General features: G+C 48.7%; 1 protein-coding gene and 2 long non-coding RNA genes across 3 annotated transcripts; 2 read left to right on the top strand and 1 right to left on the bottom strand.

Annotated features, from left to right (window-relative positions):
- Nucleotides 1-3,207: 3,207 nt before the first annotated feature.
- HOXD3 (homeobox D3) lies at nucleotides 3,208-12,661 on the top strand. Its single transcript, XM_011944016.1, has 3 exons — nucleotides 3,208-3,296; nucleotides 8,263-8,887; nucleotides 11,076-12,661. Exons 2-3 carry the CDS (start codon nucleotides 8,347-8,349, stop codon nucleotides 11,831-11,833), a joined length of 1,299 nt encoding a protein of 432 aa, XP_011799406.1. The 5' UTR covers nucleotides 3,208-3,296; nucleotides 8,263-8,346; the 3' UTR covers nucleotides 11,834-12,661.
- A 90-nt stretch (nucleotides 12,662-12,751) lies between these two features.
- On the bottom strand, nucleotides 12,752-17,685 carry LOC105513169. The gene is made up of 3 exons (XR_001001955.1): nucleotides 17,269-17,685; nucleotides 16,907-17,069; nucleotides 12,752-16,272 (listed from the first exon to the last, which is right to left on the bottom strand). It is a non-coding gene; the product is annotated as an uncharacterized LOC105513169 (long non-coding RNA).
- A 64-nt stretch (nucleotides 17,686-17,749) lies between these two features.
- On the top strand, nucleotides 17,750-18,573 carry LOC105513168. The gene is made up of 2 exons (XR_001001954.1): nucleotides 17,750-17,837; nucleotides 18,009-18,573. It is a non-coding gene; the product is annotated as an uncharacterized LOC105513168 (long non-coding RNA).
- Nucleotides 18,574-22,558: the final 3,985 nt, after the last annotated feature.

The following is a 22,558-nucleotide window of genomic DNA, read 5'->3' on the forward strand; positions in this document are numbered from 1 at the left end:
GGACTACGAACTCGTTCCTCCTGCGTTTATTGGTAGTTGAACCTCAGCCTGGTTCCGTTCTACCGGGAATTCCGTGTGCTCGAGTATATGGCAGTGTCTGCGAGCGCGCAAGACCAGGGTTGGGACAGTGCTGTCTGCAGACAAAGGGGGAAGGCTAGCTCTGCCCCCCACTGGCGCCCACTCTGAGGCCGAGAACACCAGGTTTATGATAAATTGGGATCCAGGTAAGCAATTGCATGACAAAATGGAAATCTTTGGGCACGGGGCTGCTTGCTGCCCTGAGCGGGATACTAAATATGATTTATTTTGTGTAATCTATGATCTTGATTATTGCCAATTGGTGAGGCAGCCCGCGTAGACCTAGATACACTGCTACATATACATCGAGGACGGTGATTAATCGTAACAAGGCGCGCTTTGTGGGGACGTTCCCCGCCTACCAAAGGGTTAGGAGGACGCTACCTTGCCAGGCTTGGAGGGTGGCCGGCAGCATTGGGGGTGGTAGTAGCAGTTTAAGAAGGGGATCTGGTGAGGGGATTGGGGGCTGGAGGAAATATCTGGGGGCTAAATGTGCAGTTAGGAGAATGGGCTGAAAAAGAAATTAAAACTTTTTTACACTGTCACTGCCAAAGTAAGATGGAGCGTCATATTAATTCGGTGTCTTGAGCTGCCGGGCTGGGTGCAGGCGGGTTGATTTATATGTATTTAAAATAAACTCGGTAGGCAGTCAGCTCCCTGCATTGTTCGGGTAGCGAGCTCCACACACAGTCTTTACCTCTTGCTGTTGGCTTAATTTTTTCTTGGGAAATTAAAATGCTACTGAGCTTTTCCCCCAAAATTTGAGAGAACCCCCAAACTACCCAGAAGAGTTTGGGAGGTTCCTTCACACTTCCCTTTATCAGTCTAGGCTTTTGATTACCATAGTGGCAGAGAAAAGGTTTAGTGTTTCTGGGTTCTCCTCCCCAAAGAGCCCTGAATGAAAGCTAAATCATATATTGGTTCCTGAATCCCATCTCTCCTTTTGTTTACTTGCTCCCTGTGGCTGCTGGCTGGGAGAAGAGAAGACAACCCATCCTGGGTCTTTTCGGGCCAGTGATGGAGTGAGCAGCTCCATGAGCTCCAGCGAGTGGTTCTATGCTCACGGTAATGCCACTGGGCTAGACCCAAGCAGACCTCTATGGGGAAGGAACCTCAAAAGCAAGGAGCATTCCCTTAGCTTAGGTTGGGACAGGCCCCAGCAGCAGAGGAACCGACTTCCAGGGGCTTCACCATCATAGGAGAGCAGTAAAGTTGTTTTGTCAATCGCCTGCGCTTGGCTTCATCAGAACTTAAAAGTCGCTGGACATTTTTCTTTGCTAGCTGCCTTGAAGCTGCGCGCCTGCCAGCTTAGTCAGCTGAATCCAATTACCGCGAGTAGCATTTCATTTGGCCCCATGGAGCACTCACTTATAACTTCCCCCGAAAATTTCAATAATCCCTACCAAGGCTCCATGCTGGCCCTATCCTAAAGAGTTTTCCTAGGGTGCTGCTGAGGAATGAGGTGTAGGGTTGGGGCTGCCTGGACTCAGCTCTTCCTTGACAGCTCGCGGAAACAGCTCCCTCCTGCTCTCCCCGTTTTTGGCTCCAGAAAGGGCACGAGTGCTGGTGGCCCAAACCCAGCCCGGTTAAGGCTGAGAATCTGGGCAAACAAGGAGCCAAAGTTGGACTCGCGTGGGATGGTGGGTGGGCAGGGTAGGGAGCGTGGGAGAAGGTGCTAAAGGCTTTTCTAGTGGTCCAACTTTGGTCAACTTGGGGTCCTCTTTCCTTTCTTCTTCCCAAGCTTCTTACGCCAAGAGCTCAAAGCGCACCGCGCACCCAGGAATCCCCAGGCACAAACTTACCCTGTCCCTCCGCGGCTGGAAAAAGAAAATCTAGCTAGAGGCATAAGGGGATGGCGGCCCCAGGTGACCTCCCAACTTAGCTCTTCTTTTCAGGGGATGCTCCTACTTCTAAAGAACTCTTTTTAAAAAATAAATAAATAAAAAATAATCAAGCGGCGAAAGTTGACGTCCGCCCACGTGAATGTATTATATAAAGCAGCTTCAGGACCAGCTGGCTTGAGAGCCCTGGTACCTCGCGCCACCCTCAGGGCCCGGCCCAGCCAAGAGTGCTTGGGGGAGGGGGCAGGCAAGTGGCGTTTCTCCCTGGGTCTGGGCCGGCTGGGAAGCTGAAGCTGCGGCGCGAAGTTAGGAGCCCTACCGGGCTGGGATCTCTTCGAGGCGCTTCTGTTGGGTGTTCATTACGGGGTGAGTTATTGCAGTGCAAGCCAAAGGTCACTTCAAAGGCTTATGGCTGCGCGCTCTAGTCTTTAGAAGCGCCGGGAACGCTTTGTGTGAGGCTTTCCCGGGTGTAGTTTAGTGTTCGCAAACTACTGAGTCGACAAATTGCACAGGGCAGATGCAAGAGGGGGACTCTGTCTCTCTCCTTTCACCTGACGGGGGTGGGCACCCGCTGAGCGGTGACAGTGGTGGGGGAGCTTGGTCTGTGGCTTTGGGTGGGGGTGGAAAGGATATTTGTTTCTTAGGCGATTTGCAGTCTGATCCTGACCCAGAAGTGGGCAGCCCAGGGCCAAAAGTGTGGTGGATACTTACCGGAATGAATAAACTCAGGGAAAGCATATGAGATATTTAATGTATAAAGAAAGAACTAGCACCCAGGTCTTCTTCACTGAGGCTCTGTAGAGCAGCTCCTGACCAAGATCCACCCAGGCCTATTTACCTTCATTTCCTGGTACCCTAGTCTGCAGCCTCCCCTGCCAAACCCCCACCTTAATTCTGCACAGTCTCTCTCTTCTGCCCCTAGGAGGGTGTTTGGCTTCCGGGATTGGGACCTGGAGGAGCATTTAGAATTTGGTGGGGGCAGAAAGAGAGCAGACTGGCTTCCCCGCACCACTGACCCACCTGGCTAGAGGGTCTGGCGCTTCCCTCAGGTCCGGGCCTTCCCCTCCCCCATCCAGCCATGGATTTTGGCGTTAAAGGGGCCCTCGCTCCCCAGGAGCCAACTGAGTCTGCTTTCTGCTGGGGAGAAGGCGTCTGGATGGTCACGGGTACCATATACAATAATCACATTGACTATGACATCCTTCAAGTGGGAAAAGCCCTTCAACATGTAAGTGTTTGTTAGCAAGAACCGGCTGCTACTGAGAGTTTTCCATTTTGTTCCAGATTCGCCTCCACAGATATTAAAAGAAACCTGAAGAGCCTACAAAAAAAGAGATAAAGACAAAATTCAAGAAAACACACACATACATAATTGTGGTGAGTGGGCATCATTTAAAAAATAATTTCCACTACATTTCCATCTGTCCTGCAACTCAAGGTGGCCATCTCAAAATTCATACATCAAGACATAGAACAAAGGGCAGCTTTGAAGTGAGTCATTTCAGTATGAACTGTCACCCATTACATGAAAACCGGTCATTGGTCTTCAAATTTATGGCGCTTTAATGAGGCAAGCCCAGTGCCTTAAATACAGGGTGCATTACAGTATTGAGTTATCTGGGCTAAATAAGAGTGATTTAGAAGGCGCGTCCAGGGCTTCTTATAGAGCAAAAGAGACTGAAGCTTAGAGATGGGAGAACTTGGGCAGAAAGCGAAGAAGTCCCCTTTCGAGCAAACCCGAAAACCAGTGGTTTCGAATCCCGAAGTAGCAAAGCCAACAGGAAAGGAAGAATCGTTGCTCGGTTCCAGTGAATTCGTGGGGATGCTCAGCAAAAGTGTTGGCCGCCAGAAAGAGATCCGTGGGCTTCTGACCCTGGTTTAGGCAAAACGGGGAGAGACGCCAAGACCAGCTCGAGCACTAGCGAATTTTGAGAGAAACTGACCGCAACCTCCATCTCCTTCCCCCTCTCTTTCAACTTGGATGGGCTGACTCTACCTTTCGGTGATTTACGACGATTGCAGCGCTAGTCACAGCCTGGCACCTGGCGCCCCCTCCCTTCCCAAGCCCCCTCAGCTTTTCCACTGCCACGGGCGGGCGTACTAGCGAGCCCCAAGCCGGCCTCGCGAGTCAGACTAGCCTCCCGGCGTCCGAGGTCACGACGGGCAGCAGATTTTTGGTCCCAGGCAAGGGTGCGCATGTTCGTCCCGCCTCTGGCCGCCGAGCAGAGCTGCTAGCAGAGGCAGGCCGCAGGTCACTTTATATAATCCTGCTGCTCGCAGGGTGCAAGAGCGGGAAAAGTGCGGAGTAGGGAATTCTTTTGCTGCGCTGCCTCCTACGCGGAGCCTGCTTTCCACTTCTGAAAAGTGCCGGGCCTTGGGAAGTGTTTTTCTTTTCATTCCTTACCGAAGCGTTTACTGCCGCCGTGGTCGCAGTCATAAATTTTGCTACAAACCACAATGACAGGTGCATTGATATGCACCGTGAGAGCTCCAGCTGCTTAATAACCCCGTCCCCTGGTCGCTGTGAGCGCCTTTTATTTATTTGGTATCATATTAGGTATTGATCTCTGGTAGAATTAAGTGCAGTGAGCAAGTATCAGGGCTTGGCTGCTTCGGAGACGCAGTGGTTGCGGCGGACCGGCGGGGCCGGAGAAGCGGGCGGTGGCCGCTCAGAGTATACCTTCCTTCCGGCGGGAGACCGTTTTGCCCTGTATTCCCGGCCTGAGGTTGGGCCTCCAAGCTGAGTTGGGCAACTTCCCAGCCCCGCAAGAAAGGGCGAGCCAGACCTATTTGGCACCCCTTTCCCAGGAGGAGCAGGGGATGGCGCCGGCGGATTTTGGGGAGGCTGCCCTGGCCAGTTCCCTGGGTTAGAGGGTGGAGGTGAGGAGGAGGGAGAGGAAAGGGCAGCTGAGGACTTGGAAGAAATGAGAAGCCCTGCTCGACCACCCCTCCCCCAGTACTGGCTCATCTTCACCCCAAGGCATTTGGGTCTTGGAGCCCAAACGACCAAAGGTACCAAAGGGCAAGAAAAGAAAGGCTTTAAAAAAAGGGTGAGGGGGTGATCGAAAAGATGAGCCACTGAACAGTTGACCATTGTCCAAGTGATTTATGACCCGTTCCTGCTTTTTAGGTTCAAGCAGAGTTCACAAGGAGTAGGGATTTCTGAAAAGAAATAAGCCTTTTTACCAGTTTTGTAACTATATTCTCAGGTTTTGTTTTAAGAGGGATCACTTTTGGGAAGCTGCATTTTTGGGGGGCTGCAAAGCCATTTCCAGTAAGGAGAGCACCACCACTGGCTCTTGCTTTTAGGGAAATGGACATTAAGGTAGTGGATCGTCATTGAGTGGGAAATTTCTTAAGACAATGTAAACAGGAAAACAGACTGGTTTTTCAGGAAGCTGCCCAATATTTGTACTTTTGAGGTCTGTACACAGAACTTTTTCTAGGAATATGCCATAGGAGCAAATATATATATAAAGATATCTGTCCCAGAAGAACTGGTCAGTTCCTAAATAAGCTATTTTAACGTGACTGGTTCACCTATCTATATCAACTTTGTCAACTTGGGAGGCAGGAGGGGGGATGTTTTGCTTCCACAGTTGTAAATGGAATGACAGAGCAGCAGTAAGTTCTGGTGGTCTGAGTGTCTCACCATTAGGCCTCCAGAGGGTTAAGACTGAAAGCAGGATACCAGAAAAGCCTGAAACACAACCAAATCCAGAGTGCCTCTTTCTTTAGCAGGGGGCAAACACATGTAAACATTAGTCACAGAATGAAGACTTAGCTGTCCATTTGACACCCAGTAACTGTTAACAGAGTATGACATACAAAATTAATCAAAAGAAAGATTAAGTCCTGCTTTGTTAAGTAGATATCCTACCTACATACATTTAAGAACAATAATGGAAATAATTTCTACAACATAATATCTTGGTATTAAGAGCCTGTTCCTCATCAAGACAAATGGCATACTCACTTATATTCTAAAACCAAAATTAAAAAAGGGCAACAACACTACCTACCAAAGACTATTTAGAATAATTTTAAAAACTGGGTTAGGCTCTTTGGTGAAGGTGGAGGGAAAACTAGTGAATCATTTTGGTACCGGTGGTCAAATCCATTAGGCCACATAAGCTGTCTAGATGATGTGGTCCATCACGATGACCAGGATGGAAACCAGGAAGAGTTTCTAGGAAGGAAAGTTGCCTGAAAGATAGATAAAGAATTGAAACCAGGGAGCTGACCTATGAGTTTTCTTTAGCAAATAGACAAAGTGGTTGAATGGTATTAGTTATACTTTAACTCTTTAGGAGCCTTTCAGAAGAAGTAGGGAGGGAGGGTGAGAAGGGAAACCCCCATCAAGAAGGGAATACAAAAGGGGTAGAATTTTTCTTAGCTTTTTTTTTCTTCTTCTAATTCTGGGTCCATTCATCATGTCATGAAAGGTTCTCTCATTGGTTGTGGTTTGGGTGGGAGGTGGGGTAGAATAGATTATCCAGAGCAGATGTCAATAATAATATCTATTTATACAATAGATCCAAGGCAAAAATAATAAAGTTATAAAGCATTCTCCATTAACCCATGTTTCATCCATTTCAAATTCTACATCTCTTTGCCCATTTTCAGTGGTATCCATTTAAAAGTAGTGGGAGGTCAAAAGTAAAAGGTCTAGAAAAATGTAGATGAAAGAGAAGAAATATTTTCTAGCCTCAAAATGAGTCTGGAAGTCTGCAAGTCCTCGTGTTGGTTTTTATCCCCTAGTTTCTACATTATAGATTTTACACTGCTGATTCATAGAGCTAACTCAGCTGATTTTCACCCAGTCATTGCTAAGTGGACTATCTGGATGATTTCATGAAAGAAGCTGTGATTTTGAAACAAGGTGGGGGAGAGACTTTTTTTTTTTTTTTTTTTTAAGTTCTGGCTGCTCTGAGCGTGTTATAGGACTTTCTTTTCCCATCAAAACCTTGTGCTGACCCAATGATTGACTGATTGATCCACTTATTAATTCACCTATTCAATAAGCATTTATTGCACTAACTACATGCAGGGCACCGTGCTGGATGTCAGAAATATACAGACAAATGACACAGCCCCTCCCTGCAAGGAGCTTACAGTTTAGTGGGAGAGTCAGCCAACAAAATGTCTGAGGCTATAAGTGCTTTTCCTCACAGAATAAAGACTAAATGGACAATCTTGAAGAAAGTAAATTGTACCTGGAGGTAGAGGGAAGCCTTTTCCCTCAGCTAGAGTTGAGCTAAAAAGGAAACTCTTCTTACATTTAGGAAAAATTCCTTCTGATTTTTCCAGAGGTTCAAATAAGTTAAACTTCATAAAATCTGCCAGATGCAGTGGCTCATGCCTATAATTCCAGCACTTTGGGAGGCCAAGACAGGTGGATCACAAGGTCAGGAGATTGAGACCATCCTGGCTAACTACAGTGAAACCCTGTCTCTACTAAAAATACAAAAAATTAGCCGGGTGTGCTGGCAGGTGCCTGTAGTTCCAGCTACCCGGGAGGCTGAGGCAGGAGAATGGCATGAACCCAGGAGGCGGAGCTTGCAGTGAGCCGAGATCACGCCACTGCACTCTGCACTCCAGCCTGGGCAACAGAGCGAGACTCAGTTTCAAAAAAAAAAACAAAAAACTAAGAGCCAGGTGCGGTGGCTCACACCTGTAATCCCAGCACTTAGGGAGGCAGAGGCGGGTGGATCACCTTAGGTCAGGAGTTCAAGAACAACCTGACCAACATGGCGAAACCCTGTCTCCACTAAAAATACAAGAAATTAGCTAGGTGTGGTGGCAGGTGCCTATAATCCCAGCTACTCAGGAAGCTGAGGCAGGAGAATCCCTTGAACCCAGGAGGCGTAGGTTGCAGTAAGATGAGATCATGACACTGCACTCCAGCCTGGACAACAAGAGTGAAATTCCATCTAAAACAAAACAGAACAAAAAACTAAGGCATGTAGCCAGACATGGTGTGCTCCTGTAGCTACTGCAGAGTAGCTGGGACTCTGAAATACTCTGAAATAGCTATTAATACTGCAGAGTAGCTGAAACTTTGAAATACTCTGAAATAGCTATTAACACCAGGCTAAAGTGGGAGGATCGCTTAAGCCCAGTAAGTTGAGGCTGCAGTGAGCCATGTTCAAGCTACTGCACTCCAGCCTGGGCAACAAGCAAGACACTGTGCTAATAAATAAAGAATAAACTCAGATCCAGCACCTTGCCTGTCTCCCCACCATGAAGTGGGTGGGAAGCAGAGAGCATGGGCTAGTCCTTTTATATTGACTGGTCTTGCCAATGACACTCCCTCTGGGGCCTCTTGCTTTTCTTCTGACAGGTCACCTGGAGCCTGGGGGCTGGCCCAGCTCTCTCAGGATTTAGCAGACATTGGAGGTGGCAGTGAAGAATACAGTGGTAGTCAATGTTATTTGAGCAGGGTCAACAGGCCCTGGAGCTTCCTGAGTGCACAATGCAGAAGGCTGCTTACTATGAAAACCCAGGACTGTTTGGAGGCTATGGCTACAGCAAAACCACTGACACTTATGGCTACAGCAACCCCCACCAGCCCTACCCACCCCCGGCTGCTGCCAACTCCCTGGACACTGACTATCCAGGTTCTGCCTGCTCCATCCAGAGCTCTGCCCCTCTGAGAGCCCCAGCCCACAAAGGAGCTGAACTCAATGGCAGCTGCATGCGGCCTGGCACTGGGAACAGCCAGGGTGGAGGTGGTGGCAGCCAGCCTCCTGGTCTGAACTCGGAGCAGCAGCCACCACAACCCCCTCCTCCACCACCGACCCTGCCCCCATCTTCACCCACCAATCCTGGAGGTGGAGTGCCTGCCAAGAAGCCCAAAGGTGGGCCCAATGCTTCTAGCTCCTCAGCCACCATCAGCAAGCAGATCTTCCCCTGGATGAAAGAGTCTCGACAGAACTCCAAGCAGAAGAACAGCTGTGCCACTGCAGGTAGCTCCCTGAGGTGGCTCACCCCCAGACCAAGCCCCCTCCAGATTGACCCAAGGAAGCCTAGTCAGGGCTGGAAATGCAACCTTGGAGGTTATATGTCTAAATTCCTACTTATGTCCAAATGTTCTTTTTCTTAGTGTTCCTGATTGGGGTCATGACCTTGCAGTGACAGGGTGCTCCCTTCCATTCCAGACTGCTGGTACTACTGGTGGACAGGTCTTATAGCTATTAATAGAGAGTGCTTCCTTATATGGGCATGTCTGTTTTCCTGGGCTGCTAATTATAACTCCGTTCCCTCTTCCACCCAATAGCTCTTCAAGATTTGAAGATAGGTATTACAATCCCCAAGACTAGGTGGTTATATAGCCCATATCACATGAATCTCATTCCCTTAAACTCATAAAAACTAAAGTCTTAGAAAGTACCATACTAGGTACTTTCTAAGCATCATCTAATTTAATTTTTCTTTTCTTTTTTTTTTTTTTTTGAGACGGAGTCTCGCTCTGTGCCCAGGCTGGAGTGCAGTGGCCAGATCTCAGCTCACTGCAAGCTCCGCCTCCCGGGTTTACGCCATTCTCCCGCCTCAGCCTCCGGAGTAGCTGGGACTACAGGCGCCCGCCACCTCGCCCAGCTAGTTTTTTTTGTATTTTTAGTAGAGACGGGGTTTCACCGGGTTAGCCAGGATGGTCTCGATCTCCTGACCTCGTGATCCGCCCGTCTCGGCCTCCCAAAGTGCTGGGATTACAGGCTTGAGCCACCGTGCCCGGCCTAATTTAATTTTTCAAAGAAGTTTTTGAGGTAGGTATATGATAACATCCCCATTTTACAGATAAGAAAACTGTTAGAGAGGATAGGCAACTTGCCCAAGATCATGAAACTGCAAAGTTTGAATCCAACCAGTCTGGCTTTAGGGGCTGCTAAGCATACCATGAGTTTCTATTTGGCCCACCTTGGCCCAATTCTCCCACTCCAGCAAATCCATAATGGGGAGGTGCCTGTCCTAGTAGGAGAGGATATTCTGGAAGACAATAACAGCCTTGGATTTCTCTAACTGGAAGGGGAGACCCTCCAGTTGGGGCCTTCTCTAGGTGCACCCAGGGCTTGTAGAAGATAGGCATGGCCAGGAGCCCTGAGGGCCATTCCTTCTCTCTGCTTAGACTGCTTGGTTCCTGAAATTTTCTGACCTTGTGGTATCTGATGTGGTTTATCTTCAGGCAGATGAACTTGCTTCCAGGTCCAAGGCAAGTTTGGGGCCTGGGGTGTGGCTTGTTATCAGGGATCTGGTTTGCCTGATGCTTTCTCAGGCTGCTGCTCCTAGAGGGAAGGTATTCTCCTGCCTGCAACCTCCTTTTCCTGCCCCTCCTTCCTCAGCTGCAGGCTCAGGCCCTCCCTCCCAGGAGAAATCCATTTGTCTTCCCTGGGAGGGAGTGGACAAGCAGCTGAGAGGTGGCAGGGTAGTAAAAGCCAGTGTTGTGGCTGCTGCTTCTAGCACTGTGAATATTCAAAATGCTTCCAGCTTGGCCTTGGATTCTCTAAAACACCCAGGCAGTGTTTTTGCTTGTTTGTTTGTTTGGTTGGTTGGTTGGTTGGTTGGTTTTTACTTTTTATTTTTTATTTTTTGGTTTGTCACCTCCCTGGCTTTGGGAGCAGTTGGGCTGCAGTGGGGTGCCAAGATCTCCATCCCCATACTTTGCTGGGGGTTGGTGGGGCGCTTTGCCCAGGAGCCAGCTCCTAAGCAAGGCAGGCTAGAACTATTTCCTCCTCCCTTCCTTCTCCATACCCCACCCCTGGCAGCAGAGGCTGGGAGGAGTGTTCAAAGGAGTCTGGCCCTTCTTTGACGGGGGAGGCCTTACCAGCTGTTCCTGGTCTCTCATTAAACTCTTTCATGGCCTTTGGGTGGGTATGGGATGATGGACTAGGCTGCAGGGGAGAGGGTGGGCAGAGTGAACCGGATCTCAGAAGGCTGATGGGGGTTTCAGGTGCGACTGATAGGTAGGCCTAGTAGGGGGTTGGTAGGTAGGTGAATTCCCCTTTGGAATCATACCTCTCAAATAATACCTCCCCACCCCAGCCAGGATAGGAGGTGGGGGGAGGGAGGAGGAAAAGAGAACCAGGGAAGCACCCCTCTCCAGTCCTGAGGGTCCCCACCCACTCGCTCAGCGCCCTCCCTCTCTCCCTCCCTGCCCAGGAGAGAGCTGCGAGGACAAGAGCCCGCCAGGCCCAGCATCCAAGCGGGTACGCACGGCATACACGAGCGCGCAGCTGGTGGAATTGGAAAAGGAATTCCACTTCAACCGCTACTTGTGCCGGCCGCGCCGCGTGGAGATGGCCAACCTCCTGAATCTTACGGAACGTCAGATCAAGATCTGGTTCCAGAACCGGCGCATGAAGTACAAGAAGGACCAGAAGGCCAAGGGCATCCTGCACTCGCCGGCTGGCCAGTCACCTGAGCGCAGTCCACCGCTCGGCGGCGCCGCTGGCCACGTGGCCTACTCCGGCCAGCTGCCGCCAGTGCCCGGCCTGGCCTACGACGCGCCCTCGCCGCCTGCTTTTGCCAAATCACAGCCCAATATGTACGGCCTGGCCGCCTACACGGCGCCGCTCAGCAGCTGCCTGCCACAACAGAAGCGCTACGCGGCGCCGGAGTTCGAGCCTCATCACATGGCGAGCAACGGCGGCGGCTTTGCCAGCGCCAACCTGCAGGGCAGCCCGGTGTACGTGGGCGGCAACTTCGTCGAGTCCATGGCGCCCGCGTCTGGGCCTGTCTTCAACCTGGGCCACCTCTCGCACCCGTCGTCGGCCAGCGTGGACTACAGTTGCGCCGCGCAGATTCCAGGCAACCATCACCATGGACCGTGCGACCCTCATCCCACCTACACAGATCTATCGGCCCACCACTCGTCTCAGGGACGACTGCCAGAGGCTCCCAAACTGACGCATCTGTAGCGGCCGCCGCCGGCCTGAACTCGCGGCGCAATTACCTCTCTTGCTGTAGTGGTGGGGTGGCGGGCGGGGCCCGCAGGGCAGTTCGGGAATCCCCTTCCCGCTCTTGCCCTGCCTCCACCTCCCGGGTCTCAGGCCTCCAGCAGCGGAGGCGCAGGCAACCGAGCCTCCCCTGCATGGACGTCTTCCTTTGGGTGACTCGCCATAAATCAGCCGCAAGGATCCTTCCCTGTAAACCTGACAGTGCCACATACTGCAGACCGGGGGACTCTAATCTGGTAATGGTGTCCCAAAGGTAAGTCTGAGACCCACCGGCGGCGCGCCCTGCAGAGGGACCAGAGCTTGGAGAGCCTCGGGCCTGGCCCACGTCTAGCTTAGTTTCGGAGATCTTAATTTATATTCTCCTTCCTGTCCTGTAAGGATTGCATCGGACTAAACTATCTGTATTTATTATTTGAAGCGAGTCATTTCGTTTCCCTGATTATTTATCCTTGTCTGAATGTATTTATGTGTATATTTGTAGATTTCTCCAGCCGAGCTTAGAAATTCGCTTCCAGGCCGTGGGGGCCACATTTTACCTCCTTAGTCCCCTTTGGTCTGAATTAGTTGAGAGAGTAGTTTTGAACAGTCGTAACCGTGGCTGGTGTTTGTAGTTGATGTAAAGGATTAAGACCGCAAACTGTCCTTCATGGGTAGAGTCAGGAAGCCCGGTGGCATGGCACAACACACATTGGTCATTTCTCAAAAAACACACCCCTCACCACAGTTTATTGATTTCAAATTGTCTGGTACTATTGGAACAAATATTTAGAATAAAAAAATTTCTCAGTCGGAAGTGTATCTGTGTTAATCACGCACACTTGCAAGCAGATCACTACGCCTTTATCTCGCACAATCCCCATGGAAGTCCCCAAAACAGACTGACACTTTGAAAAAATTATTTATTTGGAGTCTAGTGTATAAATTGGTTCTGGGGGTACTTGATTACTTTCCAGCTATTGAAATTAGGGGGGGGGAAACGAGGATGCAAACCTAAAAAGGTTCTGGGCAGGATGATTTGGACAGGGCTTTTTGAAAGCAGCGCCTGCTTTGCTGTTTTTACTGCCCTCTTTCTAGACACAATCGACTTTTACATTGGGGAGGCCAGAGCTCACTTTTCTGCATTAAGTAACAAAAAATAAACTTTGAAAGAAAACTGACAATCAAAGAAAAAACACAAGAGAAGTTGTAAGAAGAACTGAGCTATGAAAAAGCTAAGGTGTAGAAAAAGAAATAATCATTTGGAGACGCACACCTAAGCTTTTTCTCTAGGAAATGCTGTCATGAATTCTTTCTTTGTAGTGATCATTAGTTCGTTTCTAAAGAAAACAAGCATTCCCCATGATGTAAAGTAATAAAAGTTTCATTAATGAAACATAATAAGTATAAACACCTTGTTTACTCCTGTTACCTTGTACAAAATGGGCAAAAATGTCTTCAAGGATTTATAACCATTTTGTAAATAATGTGGCTTCTGCTAGGGGTGGACAACTTCCCTGCTTCTATGGGAGGGGCCACTTAGAAAACGCCTTCTGATAAGGTTCAATTCTTTTGTATTTCAGCAAAGTCAGCCCACGCATCTCTATTTGGTTTGACAAATAATGCAACTCCTACTACATCCCCGATGACACAAGGTGAAATTCCTATTGTGTGGAAATAATTTAACTTCTAATCTTCTGGTGGAACAACAATCGTTTCTATTTGGATGTTTGTATTTCACTAAGTAATGATGGCTCAAAATAATATTTAGTTTCCTTGTTCCTTTGTGCTGTTTTTAAAATGGCATGTTAGATTTGCGGGTGGCAAGGGATATCCTTTTGCTAAATTTCAATCTATCTGAGCAGGTTTAAAATATATATGTTGTAGAAGTGTATCAACAGAATAAATGACTTCAATCGAAGGCATATTTTACCCATTTTCAAGGCTTAACATTGTTTTCTATGAATTTGCATCCATAGGCAGAATTTCTAATTGTCTTGTAAGAAATTATTTTTTAAGCAATTAGCGAAATCAAAGAAGGGCTCACTGCCTTGCAGGGATTACAACCACCTTTCTTAACTGGCTAAATATTAAATAGTTGAATTGTCAGGCTGCTTAGATTCAGCCCGATTTTCCCTCATCTCCTCTTCCTACCATAAATAATAATAAAAATACATAATATATCATGGCTCCAGGAGTTTTCCAGCACAGTGTGTTACCGCAGGAGTATCTGCTGAGTCTGCGGGTGTCTGCAAGGCCCCAAGTGTCATTTGCGGCTTAGGGTTTCATGGATTAGACTTTAAACGGTGTCTAGCCCGGCTGACATCAGCTTCCTCTCACACTCAGGCTCCAAGGAAGTGTGGGATCGGGGGCTCCCTCTCCGGGCAGCCGCAGCCTTCCCTGATGCCCTCCACTCGAGTGGGGTGAGGGCTTGGACCAAATCTGCCACCTTCTCTTACCTTTGGAGGTTCCCGAGACTTCTAAGAATGGCTCGGATCTGTTCCTGTCATTGGCGTGAGACTTATCTGAGGGGCGTGGGTGGGAGTGGGCGGCGAGCCGTGGGAGGGCTCGTTTCCGCGCGGCTGCCAGCCCAGAAGAAAGTTGGGGCCCGCGGCACAGTCATTTAAAACTTCATAAATTATAAACAAGCCGCCTTGGCCTTCGCAATAAATTCCGCTCCTTTTGAGCCTGCAATTAGTGTTAGAAAGCACCCGAGTCTAAACACAACCAAATGCCCTCTGAAGGACCCAACTGCCTGAGGTTGCAAACCTTTATTTCCCAGTGCCACCCCCTCTGCGACTGAGGTTTGCACACACAGTCGCCTCCTCCCCCGCCACCGCCGGCGGTACACACTCGGCTGGGTTCCCGCTCTGCAAGGGAAGGTCACAATAGCTGCTCTAACGGCTGCGGAGGCGCCTGCCGCCTCCCTTCCGAGTCTCAGAAGCAGAAAAACAAGAGAATGGGGGGAGGGGAAGCCCCAGCAACAGCGCCCTTTGCGGGAGGCAACTTCCACCCTAGCCAGGGTCTCTCTCCTGAGACAGGTGCTCGCGGAGGGTTGGGGGGCGGGCAAAGGGAGCGCACCAAGATCACCAGGCTGCTTCAGGCCTTGCCGTAGGGCGCTGGGTTGAGGGTGCCCGGAGCAGCCGCGCCATTGTGTGCCAGGTTTTCCCACGGGTTCCGTGATGGGGGAGGCCATATAAAGGGAGATCGGCGCCGGGCCTCTCCGGTATTGGTCTCTGGGAGGGTCTACCTCGTTTGCCCAAGAGGAAGAAATGGCTCTGTCTCAGGCCTTAGCCAGCTCTGCTTTTTTCCTATAGAGACCACTCTGGGGAAGGTAGGGATCAGGGAGATTGTGGGTCCTCGTGGGGTCTGAAGAAAGGCATCAGGGCAGGATCTCAGGCCCATGGGTGAGGGGTGGCAGTCGTCTGGACATTCTTGGTGGTTCTGTCCAGGCAATCAAATGTGAATTAAGGCAGGATAGCTGTGAGGCAGCCAGAATGGCCAGCTGCAAAACAGGAGGTGGGGGTGGGGAAGGAGATGCAGACAGTGAGAGCTTTCCCTGCAACCAAGAAAAATCCAGGATCCAGCCAGGAGTTGAAGTGCTGAGACCCAGCTGAACTAGCCAGGAAGAATGGGGAAGTGGCAGCAGAAAGGCCTGGAGAGTAGTCCTGGCCACTGGTAGAAAGGGCAATTAAGTACAGGTCAGAAAGGGCAATTAAGTACATATTCTGCCTCCTGGCTTTCAGATCTGTACCTCATCCAGGGACCTGACAGAGAAAAATCTGCCTCGGATGGAATCATTAAGTTAACCATCCATTTGTACCATTTCTTTGTACAGGCTTTCAAATGAGAGAGAGGAGAGAATACAGGAGGAGAACGTTTCACCTTGGTTCAGCCCCAAGCTCCCTATCAGAGACACATCAGTCAAATTAGTTTCTGAGGCTCCAGAGGCTGCTAACCTTGCTGAACAAGATTTTTCGAATTTCTGTGTGTTAGGAGTATTAAAAGATAGTGATTACCTATACTAGCAGCCTTTGTCCCTTTTCCCTTCCCTAGTCTATACCAGCCCACTGGCCCTTGAGTGAAGTGCGCATCTTCTCAGCCTGAGGACTTGGGAGCTCAGGCTCTCCATCTGTTGAGGTTTTTCATTAGGGATACTAAAGAGGATGTGTGTGGGTGTGTGTTTGAATAACAAAGAAGTAACCCTTCATTCTAATAAAAAGTGTTCCTCTGCTTGACCTGGGGGAGCCAGAAGCTTGTTTATACCTTCAGTATTGGAGGGACAGTCACAGGCCTGTTTTGACCTTTTCCTGAGAATTAGCTGAAACTTCCCTCTGAAGTCAAGTAGTGAATCTGTTACAGGTCTAAGGAAGGTCCTCTTCATCTGGGAGTTCTTGGCATTACTTTGGTTCTTCTTTCAGAAACTGAAAGAAAAGAATAGGAAGAACAGAAGTTTGTGAGTAGGCAGGAAGGGACATGGACGACCCCAGTCTTCACAGGCCTATGGCCTGATCACTTCAAGGCACTGCAGCTTCCCAGAGAGAGTATATAGGTAGGGCTTGGGTGAGTGGCCCTATTCCTAGACACTTTGGGCACAGGGAGCTGAGACTGGGTTGTCACTAGCTAAGCCCTTACTATCTTTGAGGGCTGGTTCTTAGATTTCTCTTGGAGAAGGCCTCGATAGGAAGGAGAAAGATTGGGTATATTGGGAGGCTGAGACAGGAGAATCGTTTGTACCTGGGAGGCAAGGCTGCAGTGAGCTGAGATCACACCACTGCACTCCAGCCTGGGCAACAAGAGTGAAACTCTATCTCGAAAAAAAAAAAAAAAATTTGGGTACATAAATTCTCTGCACTTTCTGCACTGGTGATGCTGGAGGAGAAGGATAGTGAATGATGAGGATCATCACAGAGGACAAAATCTTAGTTCTCATGTTCCCTTGTTTTCTACTCCAGCTACAAATGCCCTTATCTTTGGAGTCCAAGGTTAGGAACAAATGGACTTAAGTACCTGGCCTAAAGCCTATTCCTAAAAACTTCCCTCAGGTTTCACACCTACCTTGGCAAGTTGGAAAGTGCAAAGACAACATAAGGGCCCGTTTTCAGGCCAGGTCCAGCATGAAACAGAGTGAACAAAATTATTTCCACACATGAGGGAAAAGCCAAGGCAGATGAATATCCAATCATTTGCAGTAGCAGAGGCAGGTGAAGGGCCCCCAGAGCTGCAAGGCAGGAGTTACTGCATGAGTCTTCCTGTCCTAGATCTTGGGCAAAATGTCCTGATTGGTTCCTGGATTATTTTAAGCAAAGACTATCTGGAGGATCATAAAAGCTGTGTTTTAACGTTAGTAAGGGCCAGAAGAATTTAAATCCTAATTTAAACCAAAATACATGGAGAGTTCTGGTACAGAATTCTGGTACCTGGGAAGCAGGGCTCAAAACCAGGCCAGGAGGGCTTGTTGGGCCAGGAATGTCCGTGGTTGGTGAGGAGGCTGGTAGAATGCCTTTTGATGGCTCCATTGTTTACAGCGCTGCCCTACAAATACCATAACCCTCTCCACCTCCTCTGCAAAGGCCGAGCCGAAGAGTAGGTCTGGTGAGTTGAGCTCTAGGGAGCTGGTACCATCTTCCTTCAACCCCCCTCGGTTACCCCTTGCGGCAGCAACGACGCCATCCCAGCCCCTTCCAGAGAACACACAAAGGAAGCCCCACCCGTCCTTGGACCTGAGGACACGCTGGGGAGGGGGCTGGCGTGGACCCCGTTTCAGGGCGCCCCGGGCCCCGGCGGGGAACAATAGCCGCCGCCTCTTGGGCGGTCTGGCCGGCGCGCGGCACAAAGGTCCTCTGGCCGGCGCGCGGCACAAAGGTCCGCGCCGCCATGTGACGCGCGCGCTCGCTCGGCGCTCTCCGCGCCTCCGCGAACCGCCAGGCTGCGGGAGGGGTGGGCGGGTGCTCCTGATCCACCTGGAGCACTTTTGCGAAGACAGACGGTGAGTTAATCACCCTACCGGCTGGCGGCCGCGTCCCCTCTCGCCCGCGAGGAGGACTGGAGAAGGGGCTGGGGTGGAGGATTTCTCTGTGTGTGTCTAGGGTGGGGGGCGGGAGAGGTTAGTTCTATTAAGAGTTCATCAATCACCCGGTGTGCACTCTTCGCTCGACAGCGGTTCCTCCTACTTCAGAGCATGTCTGGGCCAGCTGGGAACCGACCAGCAACCGCAAGCGGAGGAGAGGCAGGCGCGCAGGCTGGGCGCTAACTGAAGGCGCGACCTGAGCCCGGCGCCTGCTGGGGAGCTGCGCAGCCAGGACAGTGGTCCGCAGCGCAGGGCCTGGGGGCAGGGCCCGCCGTCACTGCCTCACATCGGGAGCCAGCACTGTCACCTGCCAGCCCTGCCGCCTGCCCTCGGACTTCCCAGGGAGCCCAGGGCCCTCCCAACGCGCTTGCACCCACACCCATCCCTGACCTACAGTGACCCTGCATTCCCCGCCCCCTGCCACACCTCCTGCGTGAGTGTCACCCTTAAATACTGCTCTACACCCAGAGAGGGACGAATTCACCTCAGAAGGCAGGGCAAGACTAATTTCAATGGGTCAGAAGGTTCTCGCAGGCACTGTTTTATTTAAGAGTGCCTATTTACTGGCAGGAGTATTTGTGTGGGAGGAAGTTGAACTTGAAGCTAAACTTGAATGCCATTTAACATAACAATAAAAATATACTTAAAACACCAATCACAATGATATGACTCACCTCTCCTTTCCAGTGTGGAGGAAACCCTCCAGTATTTTTACCTCCATTCTTTCCGGCTTATTTTAAGAACACCCTAAAGGGATAGACGGCAAGTTTCTGAGGGTAGTCACTAGCATTAGAGCTGTTTACAGCAGGAAGGTTTGGTGGAGTTAGTGGTGAAGCACTTTTATAACCCTTCTGGAGTGGACATACTGTTCTCTTTGTAAATCCTAACAAAGTTCCAGCCTAGTTCCCCTTTTACCCTTTTTTGCTTGGGGACATCAGCTGAAATGTTTCTGAAGTTAGTAAATGTGTTACCTCAGCCCACAGGAAAGAGTCCCTGAAAGACAGAAAGCCTTAGCTTTGCCCTCTCTTCCTTCAGGCTTCTCTCCCTTCATCCTCTTGGGTGGAAAATTAACTTGCTTTGGAAAAATGTTCTACCATCTTGCTTCAGATAGATATAAGATGAAGTATTAAGCCTCACATAGTGTCCTGAACTCACTGAGTAATGAAACTACTAGTCCTGCTGTCCTTGGTTCAGTCTGTTTCTCCTCCTTGCCTTTCACCGATTCCTAGTAAACAGCTCCTATGCACACTGTGCTGGGCTCTGGGATACAGAGTCACTGATGGTGTGTGCCCTTCAATCTAGTGGGGAAGAGAAATAATCCTAAAACAATGTGACAGGTGCTATAACAGAGGTGTGGTCAAAATGTTCCTCTAATAAAAAAGGAGCCACTAATAGTACTATAATGTCAAAAAAATAGTTTCAGAGGAGGTGAATTCAGGCTCCTGAAGCATAAGCGTTTCTCAGGTCAAGAAGGGAAGACCATACCAGGTAGAGAGGACAACTCATGCAAAAGGAAAGAAGGAGGAAAAAGCAAAGTCTGGACTTGGAGCAAGGAGAGTATTTTGGAGTGTGGTCATCCTGGCTAAAAAGAGAGGTTGCACAGGGCTCATGTGAAGGAGTCTGGACATACTCTGTAGAGAGTGGGGAGCCACTGCAGGTTTTAATCTGGGACGTGAAGTTATGTATTTTGAAGCTAGCTCAGGGATGCTGTGTCTGATTAGAGAAAGGAGAGGTAGGAGGCAAGAAGAACAAAATAGGAAGCGACTGCAACAACACAGCAGAGACATGAACTAAAGTAACAAGAATGAAGAGAAAAGGCATTTAGAGGTAGAATTCACAGGACTTAGTGATCAACTGGATGAGTAAAAGAGGAGTTGTGGATGTTAACCTCTAGATTTGAAGGACTGAGTCACATCATTCCCTAATATGAATAGAGGAGGGAGAAGAGAAGGCTTTGCAAGGAATCTAATGAGTTCGGTTGCAGTCTACATTGTATTTTCTGCTTTGCTACTGATATACTGTGTGGCCCTAAGCAACCCACTTAATCTTTCTGGACTTCAGTTTCACCAGTGAAAGAGTCAATAAAGATATCTACCTCACAGGTTTATCATTAGAGTTGTATGAGAATGTGTGTTAGGTATTGGTATCTTCACCAGGTCCAAGTGAGTGTTCTATATAAAGCTAAAACCTAGGAAAAACACACCCGCAATCACACCATGCTGATGAATACTTAGATCCTGGGTGTCAAGTGAGAAATGTCTTAGAGAAATTAAAAACAACAACATCCTACTGCTTCCTAGATATTGAATCCAAGCTAATGTTTAGGACTAGGTCAGATCAAATTGCTAATCAGAGCCCTCTCCTTCAAGAGCAGTGTTCGCTGGAGGATTCATGCAGAAATGTGTTATTGGTATCAAACCACTAAAGAAGAGGTCTTTTAGCAGATGTCAGAAAGCTTCCATGCTTTTATTTTTTTTTTCTTTAAATATCATGTGTCTTTCAGGGAATGCTTGAAGCCACCTACTCTTTTCTGAACCTCCTTGAGCCCTGTGTGGAATGGTGTAGTATAGGGAAGACTGCTGAACATCTGACTTTGGCCATTTACACTGGGCATGATTACAGCAAGTTGTTTATCTTTTCTATGTTAGTACTATCATTTGTAATACAGAATTATGAAAGGCTCAAGATAAGGAAGAAAGATATTTTGGGAGATGTTATAAGGGTAAGTAAAAGGTATTATTTTTCACTTATCAGATTGGCAAACATAAAAACTTCAACATCCCATTGACTCGGCAAAGGTGTGAGGAGACAGGAACTCTCATATATTGCTGATAGAGGTATAAATTAATTTATTTCTGTGGAGAAATGTATTAAAACTGACAGTGCACATACCTTTTGACTAAATCATTTCACTTCTACAAATTTTTCTAATAGGTAAAAGCTTGACCATGTGTTTGTAATAGCAAAGGGTTGAAAACAAGCTATATGCCCATTGATAGGGAATGGCTAAATGCGCTGTGGCAGGTGTATACAGTAGAACAGTATGAAGTTATAAAAGTAAACCAGGGCCAGATGCTGGGGCTCACATCTGTAATCCCAGCACTTAGGGAAGCCAAAGCTGGCAGATCACTCAAGCCCAGGAGTTCGAGACCAGCCTGCTTTTGTAGAGTTGAAACCTTATCTCTACAAAAAAAATACAAAAATTAGCTGGATGTGCTTGTGCATGCCTGTAATCTCAGCTACTCAGAAGGGTGAGGTAGGAGGATGACCTCAGCCCTGAGAAAGTTGAGGCTGCAGGGAGCCGTGATTGCACCACTGTACTCCAGCCTCAGTGACACAGTCAGACCCTGTCTCAAACAACAACAACAACAACAACAACAAATCCAGGAAGTTATGTGTGGATATATATGGAACGGTATGAAATATACAATAAGGGGGAAAGCATGGTGCAGAAAAGTCTGCCTAGCATGCTACCATTTGTGCAAAAATCTGTGGAGTACATACACACGCACATAAAAATGATGCTAGTAAAAAGTGTCTCTGGAAAGATACACAAGTTGGTTGCTTATGTGAAGGGTAACTAGGTAGCTGGGAACAAGAGTGGGAGGAAGACTTTTCACTGTATACCCCTTTGTACCCTTTGAATCTTGAAGCAGGCACATTTAAATTTATTACCCTTTCATAAAAATAAAAGAAGCCAGGCACAGTGGCTCTTGCCTATAATCCTAGCACTCTGGGAGGCTGAGGCAAGTGGATCACCTGAGGTCAGGAGTCCGAGACCAGCCTGGCCAACATGGTAAAACCCCATCTCTACTAAAATTACAAAACTCAGGTGGGTGTGGTGGCACGCATCTGTAGTCCCAGCTACACAGAGGCTGAGGCAGGAGAATCGCTTGAACCCAGGGGGTGGAGGTTGCAGTGAGCCAAGATCATGCCACTGCCCTCCAGCCTGGGCAACAGAGCAAGACTCTGTCTCATAAAAGGTAAACAATAATAATAATAATAAAGGAACAGAGCAGAGGATGAAGGTAGGGAGAAGATCAGAAAAATAACTAATGGGTACTAGGCTTAATACCTGGGTGATGAATTAATCTGTACAACAAACTCTCATGACACATGTTTATCTATGTAACAAACCTGCACATGTACCCCTGAACTTAAAATAAAAGTTACAAAACAATGCCATTAAAAAGAAATGGAACTCACCTTGAGTAAAATAATAAAGGAACAACAACAAAAAAATGGCTAGTACAAGTAACCTGGGTGTGCCTGTGTGTGTTCATATGTGCCCTTATTTATACTTGTTCTATCCAGCAAAATTAATCTTGGGATACCTCTTGTTTTGTTCCCCTGGGGCCCTGATGCTGATCTACTTCAACGATAATAAGGGGATTCTTTACTCTTGCTTGGTGGTGGGGTCCCAGGTCTGTCTCTACCCTCTCTTCTAGGAGGACTCAATATGAGGCTACAGAAGTCTGGCAGAGCAGCAGGCCTCTCAGAACCACTGACTGACTGTGTGGCCTCTCGGAAATGAGTGCACCTTCTTGAACACTGCTCTGCTTGCTTGGGATCGAGGCCTGCCACAATGCCAAGGAGTGGCTACTATACTTCTTCCTCTTTGCAGACTGTAAAGAGGCAAT

This window comes from Colobus angolensis, unplaced genomic scaffold (assembly GCF_000951035.1).
Source record: "Colobus angolensis palliatus isolate OR3802 unplaced genomic scaffold, Cang.pa_1.0 Scaffold224, whole genome shotgun sequence".
Taxonomy (NCBI): domain Eukaryota; kingdom Metazoa; phylum Chordata; class Mammalia; order Primates; family Cercopithecidae; genus Colobus; species Colobus angolensis.

Coding starts and splice junctions, on each gene's coding strand:
- HOXD3 (XM_011944016.1), top strand. CDS start 8,347: ATGTTATTTGAGCAGGGTCAACAGGCCCTGGAGCTTCCTGAGTGCACA. Junction 8,888..11,075: donor GAACAGCTGTGCCACTGCAG/GTAGCTCCCTGA, acceptor CTCCCTGCCCAG/GAGAGAGCTGCGAGGACAAG.